The sequence below is a fragment of the Mustela lutreola genome, chromosome 1, assembly GCF_030435805.1.
Source record: "Mustela lutreola isolate mMusLut2 chromosome 1, mMusLut2.pri, whole genome shotgun sequence".
In the NCBI taxonomy this organism is placed as follows: Eukaryota; Metazoa; Chordata; class Mammalia; order Carnivora; family Mustelidae; genus Mustela; species Mustela lutreola.
In genome coordinates this window covers 121,585,602-121,603,381 of record NC_081290.1, presented here as the reverse complement: position 1 = coordinate 121,603,381, position 17,780 = coordinate 121,585,602, and the positions used below count along the sequence as shown (strand labels likewise).

The window sequence follows — 17,780 nt, the reverse complement described above, 5'->3', positions numbered from 1 at the left end:
TCTGTACTAAATTGGATGTCTTTTATTTTGATTTGTCTATTTATCATGGGTGAATGTTCATTTTTAATTAAAAATTATTATAATCCTGGTGATATCAAGATTGATTCTGCTAACAGGATTGCAGTAAGCAGAAGGATAAGTAAAATCAAGTTCTCTATATAGCTTAGTATGTGATCTACAGGAGGAAAAGGAAAGGAACTCTGAGAAATCATGACAGCAGAGAATTTGAGTAATGGAGGAAAAGTTGCTTAATTTCTGGCTTTTCATCAAGCATACCACAGACTTTTTTGCTCTTAAATTTTTGTAGAAATCAGTGTCACAGCCTGAAAATTATTGATGAGTGTCATTTTACATTGGAGTTATTCCACTTATTTCCACAACTGAGGAAGTGAGAAGTGTTTTGTTTTAATGCACACATTAATCCCACAAATGTTTATGGGGCACGCAATCCTTACCCACTCTGGCAGTAAGTTCCAGGGACATAAGCAAGAGAGTTTGTCCATCTGTCTTGGTGCATTCAGGCTGCTGGAACAAAATGCCATCCACTATGTAGCTTATACACAACAGAAATTTATTTCTTACAGTTCTGGGGGCTGGAAGTCTGAGATCAGGCTGATATGGCTAGGTTCTGGTGAAAGCTCTTTTCTGGGTTGCAGACTATCAATTTCCTGTATTCTCAAGCGACATAATGGGAAGACACTAGAGAGGTCTCTAGAGCCCTTTTCTAAGGCACTCATCCTATTCAGGAGGGCTCCACCCTCATGAGGTATCCGCCTCCCGAAGGCCCCACCCTGATACCATCATCTCAGGCAGTAGGTTTTCAACCCAGGAATTTGGAGGGGACAAGGACCCTCAGACCATAGAACTATGGTAGAATGCGGTCTGAGCTGTGGAAACCTTCTAATCTGGCACCTGGCCAGTTCAGTCGTTGTGTCTGTGGCAACTTGGGAAATTTTCCTACCCCTCTCTGACATTTAATGGTTAGACACATCGTCTACAGCTGTGATCCAACATTATTTATAATGTAAAGTAATTATTTTACTGTAGTGATTCTAAAAGTACAATCCTCTTTTGAGTGGTTAGAGAGAGCAGTCCAGTATAGAGAGTTATCTAAATAAATAATTACAAAACAATGCTAAGAAGCCAAAGCAGAAACATAGCAAGCTTTGGGTCTGGAGTGATGAGGGAATGTTAGTCAAGACTTCACAGAGGAGATGATATGAGTTGAATCTTGCAGAGTAAGTTTGCCTAGGCTGACTCATGATGGCAAAACCCTCCTTCTAGAAGGAAGCCTGAAGATACACTAGGACATGTTGCACTTATGGGACAACTAGTAGTCCAGTACAGATGGAGAGCATGTTGTTTGTGAGCAAATAGTAGAAACAGGGTGGATATGGCGCAGGACCTGGCACACAGTGGGCACCATCTAAACGTTTCTTGATTGAATGGTTGATAAAGAGGCAGAGATCAGATTGTGGAGATTTTGTATTGCATAAAAAAGAGTTTGGTTGGCCAGTGGGTCCCACTGGAAGAAAGAAAGTGAAGGAAGGTCATGATCCAACTTAAACATTGTGAAGATCATTATGGCAGCACTTTCCTGAGGTAGATACTCTGCTCTTGAAAAAAAATCACTTAAGATGATGTTAGGATCTAGCCTAACGTAGTGACAGTGAGTTTGGAAGGGACCCAGGTGATGACTAAGTGAGGCTTGTGAAGGAAGGAGGAATCTGGGTTGACTCTCAGATAGCACTTCAAATGTTCAGGAGGATAACTGGAACTGATAACCAAAACACTTGCAGGAAGTAGGACAGGTTTTAAAGAAAGGGGGACTTTGGGGCGCCTTGGTGGCTCAGTGGGTTAAAAGCCTCTGCCTTCGGCTCAGGTCATGATCTCGGGATCCTGGGATTGAGCCCCGCATTGGGCTCTCTGCTCAGCAGGGAGCCTGCTTCTCCCTCTCCCTCTCTGCCTACTTGTGATCTTTCTTTGTCAAATAAATAAATAAAATCTTAAAAAAAAAAAAAAAAAGGTGACTTCATTTTAGAAATTCTGAGTTTGAGAAAGTTTTGAGACATCCATGTTGAGGGGTCTAATGGGCACTTAGAAATCCAATGTCACGGATCATAAGAGTGGCCCAAATTGAGATACAGGTCTGGGAATTACTGACATACAGTGAGATTAAATGTAAGTCAAGCAAAGAAATTGTGTCAAGTAGCATAAAAATAGGGCTGAGGACAGAACCCAGAGGACCAACAAATTTATGAGAAGAATGTAGTAAGTAGTACAGTCAAGAAGGAGATTGATAGAGAGTATTCTGGAAGGCAGGAACTATGTAATACATGAGAAGTGTCAAAAAGAAGCGTGACATTGACAGTTTCAGGGCATGAGGCATGATGTAATACAAAAAGTAAATTTGACTTTCAGTGATTTGGCAACTAGGAAGTTGCCAATGACTATAGAAAAAGTTCTTTTAGTAGAATGACAGTGTCGGAGTCCAAATTGGCAAAAGGCCAGAAAGTGATGACCTGGAGCCAGAGTTACACTTAACTGGGAACCAAGGAGCAAAAAGAGTAAATAATTGCAAGGCAGAGAAAATCCAGGAAGGTTTGGCTTTGTGTTTGTTTATTCATATTAAAGATCGGTAGAATATGAATACATTTATCTGATCACACTCAGTTAACTTCACAGGCTGCCTTCACGTGTGAGGGTATAAATCACACGTAAAGCAGGAACCTCACAAATCCTCCAGTTGGAATAGCCTCCCACAGGTATAATAAAATCACCTGTGTAATTTACCTTCTCAGCCCTGTGAAAAGTACCTCCTTGGTGATGTTTTATGACACCATCAATGTATTTCCAAGGGAAGCACACGTGATGTACTTTGGTCACCTAGAAATTCCAAGGATGGCGTTGTCAGGTGGTATGAAACCTCCCTGGGAATTTAAGTGGACATAGCTAGAACCATTTGCATGACTCACATCACAGAGTGTATTCTTGTTAATCATCTACTAGTCAATGTGTCCTTTTCCTCATGCTGCTAGTTGGGGATAGGCTCATGAAATTCATGCTTTCTTGTTAATCTTAAAATTTGAAGTTTCACTGCTTCTTCAATGAAAATGCTAAACAAAACAGCTTTAAATTTCTCCCTGAACTTCCATGCAAACAAAACAAACAAACAAACAAACAAAAAAACAAAAAAACAAGCTCATATAGGACAGTAATTCACATCTGCTGTTGTAAGACGGAGATGTTTGGGACATTCTATTTCCAATGCTACAAAATAGGAAGTATATGTCTATTACAATCACTTACTAATTCTTTGCAAGACTAGACTTGGAGCAGAAAACTATCAATTTTCCACAGGAATCTCTAAGCGTGTGTAGCGAACATCTACACATTTTCACTCCCTTAGATATTATATTGCTGAACAGACATAGCTGTTTACATAAAGAGAATCATTTCCTTGGGCAGCACATAGAAGATAATCATGTTTTCTCCGTCTGTTTTTTTTTTTTTTTCTGATCTTCCTCCAAATCTGCATTTTCTTAGCAAAAATTACTCCTGCTAGCTTGATAACAGAAATACAGGTCAGAAAGCTAGTAAGCAGCAGGTTTCTCCCTCAGTAACATAGTTTGCAGCCAGTGTGTGCACCCCACAGTATTGTGTATTAAATACAGTGTGGCTCTGAAATCCAAGAGCCTTGAACAAATCTCAGGTCCATCACTTCCAGCTAGCTGTGTGACATTCAGCAAGTCACTCAACCTCTCTGTGCTTGTCTTCTCTGTGGTACAATAGTAGTGCCCACCTCATAAAGTAGTGTGAGTTTTAAATGAAAGAAATGCCGATAAACCACTTGTACCCATACCTGACATAGATAAGTACATCTTCGCTATTATCACTTTTTAGAGCACAGAAAAGGAACTCTATTTTATTTGTTTTTAGAGTTTACTAATATGTTAAATTGCTAGAAAATGAGGACATATAATCATTATGATTAAATAAGAAGGAAGAGGACTGGTATTTAGGAATGGGGGAAAAGGTTTTACAGCTGAATAAATCTGAATGTGGACTTCCATTCTGACACATGGTGTTGTGTAACTAACCTTGAGCTATTCATTTAACCTTTCTGAGTCCCAATTTCCTCATGTATAAGACAGTTATCTTATATATTTATTATGAAAATAAGAGAATATATGTGAAGGACTTAATACATAATAAAGACTTAGTAAAAATTAAATGGAAAGATGTTATGGCTTTTGGTTTTGGTTTCTTACTATACTTTTTTTTTTTTAAAGATTTTGTTTATTTATTTGTCAGAGAGAGAGAGCACAAACAGGGGGAGTGGCTGGCAGAGAGAGAATCAGACTCTCTGCTAAGCAAAGAACCTGATGTGGGACTCAATCTCAGAACCCTGGGACCACCACCCAAACCAAAAGCAGATTCTTTTTTTTTTTTTTTAAGATTTTATTTATTTATTTGACAGACAGAGATCACAAGTATGCAGAGAGGCAGGCAGAGAGAGAGGAGGAAGCAGGCTCCCTGCCCAGCAGAGAGCCCCGATGCGGGGCTCGATCCCAGGACCCTGGGGTCATGACCTGAGCCGAAAGCAGAGGCTTTAACCTACTGAGCCATCCAGGTGTCCCTCCTGCTGTACTTAAGTAAATTCTTACCACAACACAAAGCTGTATATACAGAAAGGAAGGAAAAAAAGGGAGAGAGGGAGGGAGGAAAGAAAGAAGGAAGGAAAAAACCCAGAGTAGCCATAAAGCGAAGCTTACTCCTTACTTTATCATGTCCGTAAGTTGTTGGGAAAAAAGAAATTCTGGGAATTTTAAAAGAATGTTTGACTTTTTTATTACTGTATAGAACAAAATCTTGAAAGTTTGATTCTCATTTGCAGCACACATAGTTCATAGATGTTGAGTTGCAATATCTTTAGTCAGTTTTCTCCTGGATTTGGAGAGAAACTTTAGATAATATATTTATCAATCTAAAACAATAAGCAAAAAACCACAGATACATAAGATGTATTCCCAGATATCAATATTGTTATTTATAAAAATAAATGGTTAGTGCCTTTGAAAGGCTATTCTTAAGTTTGGCATAATAGAATCTGAATTTCTCAGGCAAATAAGCATCAAAGAACTCCACAGAAAAAGAGTCACTATTCTCCATTCATAATCAGTTTTCAAGCTTTGTTATTAAAATACTAAAATATCTTCAAAGTCATCATTACCACTGCATGGTTAGAATTCGGTATTGTTGCAACCAACGGAAAACACAGCTAACAATGGGTAAATGTGCATTTTTCTCACATTTAAAAAAAATCATAAAGAATGTGCTGCTGGTATTAGGTCAGTGGCTCAATACTTTCATCCCCATTGTCCCTGAATCTTTCAATCTTTCCCTCATGATTGCTTATCTAATAGTCAAAAGACAACTCTTAGATCAACAGATGGCATGACCAAGGTCATGGTAGACAAATGGAGCGATTGGCAATTCCAGCTGTCTCTCTCATCAAAAACAAAACCAAAAATCTTCCTAAAGACTCCAAAGACTTCTTAAAAAGTGGGAGGGGTATTTAATTTCCCAGTCCCTAAAATGGAAATGACAAGAGAAAATGGGGAATGAATGTCTATTGAGTTAGCAAACCATTTTTGACACACCATTAAGAAACTGCTTGTTCCAAAGTCTACAAATTTAGCTAAACAGACCTACTGCCTACATTAATTTTCCTGCCCTTAGAAGATGCCATTTTCTAATTTTGCTTTCTATATTTCTCTCTCTCTCTCTCTCTATATATATATATATATTTGCTTTCTATATATTTCTATATTTTGCTTTCTATATATTTCTATATATTTTGCTTTCTATATATTTCTATATATATTGCTATCTATATATTAGTTCACTCAACATTTTTTCCTAAAATGAATACATGAATTCCCTTAATACTAGATTCGATATCAGGTGTTAAATAGTTTGGTTTGTTGTTGTCTTATTGTTTCTACCAGGCCTAAAAATTTTCTCTTCGGTCGCAGTTGTGCATGGCTTGGAGCGTGATGGCTTTGCATTGGTGAATCCATAAGTAAATTATTTTACAGATAGGGAGGTAAAACATTTGTTTTTATTGTTCAATTCTTAACCTAGTATTTTTGAAATAATCCCCCAAGTATTCTGGAGTCTCACATAATTTCAACATGCAACACTAATTTTTCTTTCCCTTTTATGAAACCATTAGACCATTAAAACTGTTTAGTGATTCATCCCATTTGGGAACACTGGAGTGACAATTGCTTGGGCTTTCCCCATTTTTTTTCTCGTAGGCGTATCTTTTTTGCCAAGCTACCACCTGGTATTAATATATTTAGAGCCTTCCTTCCTTCCTTCCTTCCTCTCTCTCTCTCTCTCTCTCTCCCTTTCTCTCTCTTTCTTTCTTTCGTTCTGAGAGAAGACGCCAATACAATGGCTACTCTATATTAAAAAGAAGAAAGTTTACAGCACATTTTGAGTAAGTTAGGTAAAGGCCTACTTGGGCCTACTTGGTGGGGCACCAGCTTGTGACGAACTCCACAGTTAGGGTATTGCTGGGTCTCAACCTTTGTGCAGCCAGAACCACATGAGATGAGAGCACTATTTGTCTTCTTCATAGATGCAGCCCACTATTTGCTTGTTGGGGACAGATGGGACAAAATTAGGGTCTTCCTTGGTGTCTAAAGATGCTTTGGGGGCTAGCATATTGGAAGGGCCCAGTTCTTTCCAGGCAGCCTTCATGGCCTCCATTTCCAGCCCAGTTATCTGTTCATCATCAGTAGGAACACTCCCTCCACCAGCACAGCAGCCACTCCATTGCGACTGCAGGCTCTCAGGGCCCTCCTGACCAGCGCTCCCACTCCACAGGTGAACCTTGAAGCTGTCACACCCACCACTAGAGGAATTGTTTGTTAATCAGCGGGGTTCCAGGCACGAATAGTGGGTATGTTCAGCCCCAAATGCATGCAACAAAGAATTCATTCTTTGTGGTTATTTAAAAATCATTCATAAGACTGATTGAAACTGGCTAAAACACTACCGTGGGCTGGCAGTTCTAGCCAGTGTGTGATAAAGGAGGCTTTCCCATCTGTCAGGGGCAAATTGCTGGGATTCTGCCGCCTCGCTTTTGGTATAGGCACTACTTCATGAGTCAGATTTTTCCCTTGCAACAAAAGTGATATAATAATAGAAAATAAATATTTAAATAATTTATTTAAATAAATAATATAAAATAAATATTTCCTAAAAGATGAACTATTGCAGCCTGAAATATTTCGTGCGGGTGAAGATTCTGGGCATTTTTACCCGGTTTTATCACTTTGATTACAATCATGGCATCATTGCTTGTTTGAAAACAAAAGGTGAACAGAGAAATGAGCAACAGTTATACTAAATGATAATTGGACAGAAAGTTCAAGTGTAGCAACAAGTAGAATTTAACTATTCTCTGCAGAATATTTCTTCCATACGATTCCTTTCCCAAGCGGGTGAAAAAGAAAACCCCAAACCAAACTTTTATTCATTACAGTGTCTCTTATATCAAGGTGGCTATCTCCAACTTCACGTGTCTATTTGGTGTGGGGCTAAATATGGAGTATTCGAGGGGAAGGGCAGCATAAGGCAAAGCCTTTTCCTTCAAATAATTGTGTAGTGTGGATTTGATTCTGTAAAAATGTGAAGTCCCATCATAAAATGCTTGCCAGCCTTTCTGCCTTTGTTTTCCCTTTATATTGAGGGTTTTTTTTTTTTTTTTTTTAAAGTAACCAGGTGGGGTGATAGAAATTCCTCAAATTCACTGTGATCCTTTGTTTCTCCAGGCATTTTCGGACAGAAGCTGGAGGACACTGTCCGTTATGAGAAGAGATATGGGAATCGTCTGGCCCCAATGTTGGTGGAACAGTGTGTGGACTTTATCCGACAAAGGGGGCTGAAAGAAGAGGGTCTCTTCCGGCTGCCAGGCCAGGCTAACCTCGTTAAGGAGCTCCAGGATGCCTTTGACTGTGGAGAGAAGCCGTCATTTGACAGGTAGAGTTCAAGATCTCACTAATCATTCTGCCCTGAGAAATCCAGATTGAATAGAAAGAATGTAGCGAGCTGAGACCACAGAACCTTAATGTATGTTATAATGGTTTGAGAATACAGATTATATAGCCACACACAAGGGTGGATTGTGTTTACTAATTTAGAGTAAAAAATTTAACACCTGAGATGTCCTTCTCCTTGATACTTTTTGTTCCTCCGAAAGCATGATCGTTTATTCATTTGCTTTGGTCCTAATTTAATACCATGTTAACCTTTTGCATCAGAAAAGTGAACTTTTAAATTAGGAGTCTTCTGTTCAGTGTTTTTTTTTCTAATTCTTTCAGCTAAGAGATAGTAAAAGTATTAATAAGCAGAGATTGGGATTAGGCAATGGAATTAGAATAACTGTTTTTAATAATAATAATTATAAAAGCATTGTATTTTTAAATATATAGTTTTGCCTTCATCTAGAGTAGATTTACAAGTGAACAAGCAGTATAGCATGATGAAATTCAGGGAATAATGGAAGTTCCAGGAAAGAGCATATAAACAAACATCCATAATTCCACTAATTAAGAGTTAAATACTTATAGTAATATTTTGTAAGTTACCTCCTTCTCTTCACTTTTTTAATTAGTTGAAAATAATATTTTTTATCCTAATATTATCAATGTAGCATAATGTAGCAGGTATTTTTCATATTAATATTTGAAATACCCCAATATTACAATATATTTTAACTGAATATTTAATGGTTGGTAACCTCCATAAGCATGATTTTCATATCTAATATTTCACTCTGTAAGTATATAGTTTCATAACTATTTCAACAGTTGGGACATTTATGTCATCACGTTTATCACTACATAAATAATGTTGTGGAGGATAACAATTTACATAAATATTTTCTATTTTTGGATTTTTTCCTTGGGAGAGATTCTCAGTATTGGTGTTGTGGATAAGAACTATCTTGTTCTTGAAAATTGAAAGTTACATACTAAGTACTTTTCTCTTTGAAAACATAGAATTAGTACATGGATAGACACAGATCTATGGAACAGACAGACAAGAAGACACTTGAATACATGCTACAAGACAAAGGAAGCATTTTGGGGAATATGGGCTTTTGCTGATAATCCAAGAAATGCACAATAAATCATTTAATGCCCTCCCAGTAGTCACATTAACAAAATCTTGAGCAATGGCAATATTCAATGCTGGCAAGGTATTTAAGGTAGGCACCCTGGTGGTGAGAATGCAAATGATTATAATCTTTCTAAAGAAATTTAGTAACATATTTCAAGACTATTTTAGCAGGAAATTCTCATTCTAGAAAAAAACCAGATCTGTGGAAAACAACTGAAGTACAAAGTTGCTTATTATAATCTTTATGAAGTAAAAAATGAACACTAGTCTATTATCTCTAGCAGTGGAGTATGGTTAATTAAATAATAGTGCATTAATATAATAAAATGTTATGCAGTTATTAAAATTTTGGAAAAATACTGAATGGAAAAGTAAGATATGATCAATTAAATTGATTAAAATCCTACCTGTTTATAAAAGGTATTACGGACAGTTTATAGGCATTCATAATTTATCTCTGAAAGATAAAAATTAAATGTGGAGGCAAAGAAATGAACTCAAAACCAAGGTTGGAGAGCAAATTTCAAAAATACAGCTACTTGGGGCGCCTGGGTGGCTCGGTGGGTTAAAGCCTCTGCCTTTGGCTCAGGTCATGATCCCAGAACCCTGGGATCAGAGCCCTGAGTCTGTCCAGCTCTCTGCTCAGCAGGGGGCCTGCTTCCCTTCCTCTCTGTCTGCCTGCCTCTCTGCCTACTTGTGATCTCTGTCAAATAAATAAATACAATCTTAAAAAAAAAAAAATACAGCTATCCTTTGGCAGGGGAGCCCCATATCTTATTTCGTACTTTGAAAAAGAAAACCTAAACAGTAGTTGTAAATTCAGGCCTGTTCACAGGATATACACAATGGTTTATCTAAAAGAAATGTAATTTTTGATTTTTTAAAATTCTTTCAATTTCCAAAATTAAAAGAAATTTGTCAGTGGGATCCTCATAATAAAATATCATATAATGGGATAAACATCACCTTCTACAATGAACTTCATGTGACATCGATACGTTCCAAAGGCTTTTTTTCCTTATATATAGCCTATTCTATATGCAGATGACATTATAGAAAAGTATATTTATTAAAAATTATTTTGCTGTAGGCATTTACGATTTGATTCTTTTTTTTTTTTAAAGATTTTATTTATTTATTTGACAGAGAGAGATCACAAGTAGGCAGAGAGGCAGGCAGAGAGAGAGAGGAGGAAGCAGGCTCCCTGCTGAGCAGAGAGCCCAATGCGGGACTCGATCCCAGGACCCTGAGATCATGACCCGAGCTGAAGGCAGTGGCTTAACCCGCTGAGCCACCCAGGCGCCCTGATTTGATTCTTATAACAAGAATCTCACTAATATGAGAGAAGGGAGGGATATTTTATAAGTTTTAAGATCCTATAAAAAAAGATATGTCCTGTAAGCAGTTATCTCCAAATCATGTTCTTAATAACTGAGCTGACAATGAAATAGTGTACAATCTTTATAGAAAATATTATCTTACTTGTAAAAAAGTATTTATTTTCTTTTATATGAAGTACATTAGTGCATAAATAGATTGAAGAAAATGTAACAAAAGATAAACATTGATTTTGTGGAAAACTAGTGATTTTTTTTAATATTGTGATTCCATAAGCATCCATAACTTCTTTAATCAGAAATTTAATCTGACAGCTCTTTTAATTACCTGATCATTTCATGCTACATAAAAATCTCCTTATCTTTTAATTTCTAAAGAGTAATTACAGAAGATACCTGTCAACTAGAAAACCTATGGAAAAGAGTTGGAGAATATTTAAATGTTAGCACAATATGGTAATGCTGCTAGCATCCTGTGAAGAAAAGGAGAGTGTCCTTCATTTGCTCAGTCATTCAGTGTTTCAGGTTTCTACACCTGTGTAAGAAACCATGCCAGAAATTTATGACCTAAGTAATAACAACTGGTTATTGCTTGTGGTTTTGCAGTTTGAGCAGGAGTTGGCCAGGATGGGCTCCTTTCTCCTGCACATAAAGTTGATTCATGAGATCAGTTAGGTCTAAAGAATCCAGGATGGTTTTATTCAGATGTCCTGAGCCTTGTCTGAGATGGCAGACATGGCTGGAGGCTGCTTGGACCTTGTTTGGCTTCTCTCCTCCTTCCCTTCCCCTCCTCCCAAATGCCCTCCCCTCTGCCTGCTACCCCTTCCCTCCCCTTCCCCGCCACCTCTCTATGAATCTAACATCTCAAATAGCTGCTCTGCACATGGCCTTTATCTCTAGCAGATTAGTCAGACTTAGTGGCATGATACCTCAGGGTTCCAAGAAAACGAAGATGTCAGTTTGTAAGCCTCACAAGTCCTAGGTCCAGAGGACAGTATGATATCCGGTGCAGTCTGTTGGTCAAAGCAAATCACAAGACAGGCCAGCCTACATTTATGGATAAGGGAAATAAACTCTGGCCCTTGGTGGAAAGAGGGGCAAACGCTTAAAGAGGAGGAAGATTTGTGATTGGCTATTTTTAGAGAAAATCACCACAGCTGTAAAGTCTTGAAATCAAGTTAAGTAAATCCCTTAACTTAGTTCCTGCTCAAGATTGTTTTGCCTGTTCTAGGTCATTTACTTCTCCAGTTAAAAAAAAAAAAAAATATATATATATATATATATATATATATATATATATATATATATATATTTAGCATATGCATGTCAATTTGTACCAAAAAGTCTGTGAGGATTTTGATTGAAATTTCATGGACTCCAGAAATCAACTAGGAGAAAACTGACATCTTAGAAATACGAAAGCTTCTAATCTGTGAACATGTTCCATCTTTCCATTTCATTAGGATTTTCTACATTTCAGCAACATTTGTATTTTTCAATGTTCAGATCTTGCTCCATTTTGTTAAATTTATCCTTAGCTATTACTATTTACAGATGGCTCCTGTAAATAGTATTGCTTTTAATATTTAATTTTCTAATTGCTCTCTGCTCTATTATCTGAATACAGTTGATTTTTTTTTTTTTTTTAATATCTAGATCTTTGGTCCTACAGACTTGGCACGTTCATTTATTAGTGCTAACAAGACTTCTGTAGTTCCCTTCGGATTAGTCTAATCTAACCTTGTTCATTGTACATAGCATGAGTTTTGTTTCTTCCTTTTCAATATATAACCCTCTTTTTTGTTTTTCTTGCCTGTTGGTACTTGCTAAGAACTTGTCTACCATAGTAGTGAGTAGACATACTTCTCTTGTAGGTAGAGGGAGGTTTTCAGTCTTTCACTGCTGTAGGTGTGATGGTATATAGGTTTTCTGTAGATGACCTTTATGAGGTTAGAAAATGTCCTTTTATTTCTAGTTTGCCGACATTCTCAATAATGAATGAGAATTAAATTTTATAGAATTTCTTTCTCTCTTCATTTATTGCCGAAATTATCTGATCCTTCCCTTTTGTGATGTTAATGTCCTGAATTACATTATTCTATTTTCAAATGTCAAACCAACTTTATGGTGCTAGGATAAGCCATATTTGCTTGTGATGCATTACTCTTTTTATATCTTATTGTATCTGACTTACAAATAATTTGGTAAGGATTTGGGGACCTATCTTCATCAAGGGTATTGACCTATAGATTTCTTACAGTATCTTCAACTAGTTTCATTATCAGAGAAATTCTGGCCCCCCTATTAGTTGTCCCCTCTACCTCTATTTTTCTGAAAAAGTAGGTGTATTTTATATCATTTCCCTCCATAAATCCTTGGTAAAATTTACTGGTGATTTCTTCTAGTCCTGAAGTTATCCTCATGGGGAAGTTTCTGGAAATGGCTTTGCTAATTCTTCTTGTGTCAGTTTTGTTAATTTGTCTCTTTTATGACATTTTCCTGTTCCATATAACTTTCCAAATTTATTATCACAAAGTTGTTTATAATATTCTCTTTTTTTGTAATGTCTGTAGACTCTTTAGTGAAGTCCTCTCCTTTACTTTTGATATCACAAAAGTCCGTAATCATATTACATTATTTTTTTTAAGATTTTATTTATTTATTTGACAGAGAGAGATCTCAAGTAGGCAGAGAGGCAGGCAGAGAGAGGGGGGGAAGCAGGCTTCTCACTGAGCAGAGAGCCGAATGCCGGGCTCCATCCCAGCACCCTGGGATCATGACCCGAGCCAAAGGCAGAGGCTTAACCCACTGAGCCACCCAGGTGCCCCACATCATTTTTTTCTTAATCAGGCCATTTATGTGTTATCAATTTCATTATACCTTAAAAAGAACCAGTTTTAGCAGCATTGATTTTATCTCATTTAAGAATTTCTTTCTTACACTGTTAATCCTGATGGTGGTTCTTTCCCTGGTAGTTGTCGTGGGTTTATCCCCTTAGAGTGTTGCCCTCTGCTGGCTCGTGTTGGTATTTAGGTGAAGACTCCAGAAGACATATGTAGATTTCAAGAAGTCATTTTGTACAAAACTTCCTCCTCTCTCATGGTCTGCATCACAAATGCTAGCTGCTTCAACCTCTCCAACCTGTAATCTCCGTCTCCTGGACTGAGTGAGACTGCTGTTCTCTCTTTAGGGTTCCCATCCCTGTCCCACGCTCAGGCACATGATGATGCGCAAGGCTGGAGTCATCCTAAGATTGACCTTACTTGATTCCATACTCTCAAGGGTCACATTTTTGCACTACTGTCCAATATCTTAAAGAAACTTGTTTCAGATAGTTAACTAGTTTTCTCATTTTTAATAGCTGATATGATACCTGTCACTCTGCAAAGACTGTGATTAGATTTCCATCCATAATTCTGAACTCCTGCTGGACACATGTTCTCAGGGCCCCTCTTCTGGGCAGTGGGAAGGTGGGAAATGTGCCGAGGTTAGGGCTTGGTTCTTTAATCTTTGACTCTTCTCTACTTTTTGATCTTCTCTGGAACCCTGGTTTTGCTCCATAGGACTTCTACCCACACCCCACCCCCCAAGAAATGGTTCACTTTTTTAGGAATAGTTTCTCAGCCACTTCTGCGCATAGAAAGTTGAGATCTCAAAACTTCTTTTTTCATTTTGAACTGGTACCACCCTTTTTATCCCAAGCTGCCATGTCTTTAAAAACCTTGGAAGTGTCAAATTGTAATCCTCTTGCTGAAACAAAGTCACACCCATAAATCCCTGTGTATCAGGTCCTGCCTTAAGGGGTCTATGAGTCAGCATTTTATGGAATAATCTTAGGATTCTTTCTAAATATTTTTGTATTGCTGAGAGAATCTGTGAGGTACTACCTTCAGTCTTTCAGAGGTTTTAATGAGTCTCTGACCACCATCTGGTCTTGACCTTCAGGTAATGTTTTACTGGCAGCACCCTGGATTTTATCTTTGCCCTGGGGCCATTTCTTACTTTGAGAAGATTTCACCAGCTGGAGACACTGTCTCAGGGCCACTAGAGTCTCTCTAAATTCTTCAGAGCTGAACAGTTTCTAATTAGCTTCATCGAACATTTTCTGCATTCTGAGTAATGGCAGGCGATAGCCTTGCAAATTTTTCCATCACATTTTAATAAGCTCTGCAGGCTCATCTTTCTCTAGCTACTAATAGCAATTTTCTTGTTGCTTTTCCAGCTCTTATAGTCTCCTCATGACTGTCCGAAACTGATGGGAAAAAGCCAGTGCTCTACATTAGAGTTTCTTTGTGGCTGCCCCCAATCTTTGGTTCCGGGACTGTTTCAGGGAGCTCTTGCTACATAGCAAGCCAGTCCAACCTTTTGGGTTTAAAACCAAGATTCTGCATTTGCGCAGAGCTTGGCAAAGACATGGTATCAGTTGCCATGATCTAATGTAGCTGCTGTAGCCAAGAGAGCTACCGTCCAAGCCTGGTGCTGACGCTCAGCCCACTGAAATGGCTAATGGTGGGCTGAGCCTCTCTCTTTCTCTCTGCAGTCTTGTGTCCTACGGGGCTTTTCTCTTTAACCAGAATTTTTTACATAGTATCTTGGGACTGAAAGACTGTAAGCGTGGAAGCCTTAAGGCCTGTGAAGGGTTAGGCCCAGAACTGGTACAACATCACATCCACTGCATACTGTTGGTCCAAAGTAAATTGTAAGGGCAGTTCAGATGAAAAGAGATTAAAAATTGGTTCTACCTCTTGGTAGAAGGAGTGACATGAATTACTGACAATCACCTTTGGAGACAGTCCATCTCATTCATTCATTCAACAGATAATACTGGAATGTTTAGTATGTCTTAGACACTTAAACACCTTTGTGTTAAACACAAAGTCAGTTCTCTTATTGTTGGGTCCCCCAATAATGAGTCCATGGTCAAAAAAGAGAGACTGATACAAAGCAAAGGTCAAGCAAAGCTTTATTTTGCGCCAAGCATCAAAAATTAAACCGACAGTTTTGTAAGGGCCACCCCTTACAGAGAGAGCAACCCCTCCCTGCTTTCCAGACTAACTTTTATAGAGCAAAGGCCATGTGGTTGAGCCTGGCCACACACAGGTGGCGAATGAGATTGTAACACACAAAGAAAGCTGCACAGTCATGCTAGGTCACACATGGGTGGCCAATCGAACTACAGTTCACCCCATAGTAGTTATTTGAACTAGCCTATCACCTTGGTGAGAATTGGAGCCCAAAAGGCCAGGCCCACACTCCTTGGTAGCTAGAGAGACGGTATGCGAGCTTTACTGATTGGACGGACGTCTCCACCTGACCTGACTCATCCCTGCATTTGGGCTATTATCTCCACCTGACCTGACCCGCCCTTGTATGTGGGCTTTGTTACCTGGGACTGGTTTCCCAGACTTGGTTTTAAGTAAGTTCCCTGGGGGCTTGATCCCAGGACTCTGGGATCATGACCTGAGCCGAAGGCAGAGGTTTTAACCCACTGAGCCACCCAGGCGCCCCCAAAATGATTTTTAAAAGAGTATAAGTTAAAAAATAGAGACTGTGTATAATGTTTTCAATAGCTATTAGGATGTAAAATGAAAGACAGAAATTTTTCATTATGAAGTATGAGAAAAAGTGAGAAATATATTCCCCTGTGTACCCTCATAGTGCTTCTGTCTCACAAAGAATCAAGATGTAGCTTTCATCTCCATACATGTTAAAATATACAAAGAAATTTGCACAGGAATTCTGCAAAAATAATCTCTAATTTTAATATTAGGACTAATGTTATTGAAGCTCCAATACTATGCCCTAAAGTTTTATTTTTAAAGCAAACTTTATTAATAACTTTAAAAAAGTATAACAGTATAAGGTGTTATTAAAATTTAATTAAAATATTATTAAGATCATATTTTAAATTATAACATTTTGTATACAATTTAGAACATAGAACATAAGAAGGGGGGATGTATATTTCAAAAGTAAACAAGCCAGGGAGCTCTTGCTATGTTTTAATGTATAAATAAGTAGATGTGTAGGAACTTAAAAAATACAGATGCATCTAAATACAGGTAGGTATATATACAAAGTATTGGAATCACACAGTTTTTACATCTTGCCTTTTCTTGTTAACATTGTATCAGGAACAACTTCCATGTCACTAAGTATTTTTCACAAACATGGTTTCAAGGACTATGTAGTAAGTCATCATCCACCTGTGCTTTTGAAGCTAGGGATCCATTTGGAAAATATTATATCATATTTGAATGAGAAGAAGTATGTTCTGTGGAGAAAAAAAATGAGAAAAAGATATTTGGAACATACATTATTTAAATTTAGAGAGGTTTCAGGCACATGGACCAGCTTTTATTAAACAATGCACTTTCTATTCTTCAGTTACCTCATGCTATTTTCCAGTTCTGAGGTTCAAGTTTAAGACTTTTATGTATACATGACTTTTTGTTCCTGCAGTTAGATGACATATTCCCACAGACTCCTTGACCAAAATAAATTTTGTGAGAAAGAACATTTTCATTGACCAGAAAGAATTTGTATTTTATCAGTTGATGTCAAATGTAAAAAACAGCAGATATCAAAGTTCCTAACCATTCTTTTCTTTGTTATTTCTATTGAGAAATGAAAACAAATTAAAATATAACATTTTATATTAAATATCCCCACTTTGAGGGGATAAAAATGAAATACAGAATGTGTAAAATCAGATTAGAAGAGGAATGTTCTTTCATTTCCAAAACTCTCCAGGTGGCCTCAGCTGTTAAAGAAGATACATTTTGCAGTTGCTGGGAAGACAGGATCAAGAATGTCCATGTGGGTGTCACCATAAGAGCATTAATTGTTCAGCGACAAAAAAACAAAACAAAACAAAACAACAACAACAAAACTATGTGCTTATAACACACGTGTTTAAAAGAGCAAGGACAGAAGGCTGTAGAAGCCAATGATTTTATACATTTTGTCCAAAATCCCATAAGTGCTATCCCTGGTACCCCAGACACTTTCCCACATACTCTGTTCCTTTTGTCTTTACCCTCTTTCTTTTCTTCTACCATCTTGCTCATTTTTAAATTTATTTTGGTGACTGAATTAGGATCACTAAACAAACTGCAATTCTACAGAGATAAATTTTTTTAAAAGGTCTAAAACTTAGAAGGTGGAAAAGCCAGACACGTATTTTAATTTTTATCTCCTGAGTAGCAATATAGCTTTGAGTATTTCTGACCTAAGTTATAAAAG

General features: G+C 37.6%; 1 protein-coding gene across 5 annotated transcripts in view; it reads left to right on the top strand.

Annotated features, from left to right (window-relative positions):
- Positions 1-17,780, top strand: part of ARHGAP24 (Rho GTPase activating protein 24) — a 421,803-nt gene that overhangs the window by 355,349 nt on the left and 48,674 nt on the right. For all 5 annotated transcript variants that reach the window (XM_059173409.1, XM_059173421.1, XM_059173415.1 and 2 more), the window contains one exon: positions 7,848-8,055. In XM_059173409.1, the coding sequence (XP_059029392.1) occupies positions 7,848-8,055 (208 nt within the window). The remainder of the gene's footprint in view (positions 1-7,847; positions 8,056-17,780) is intronic.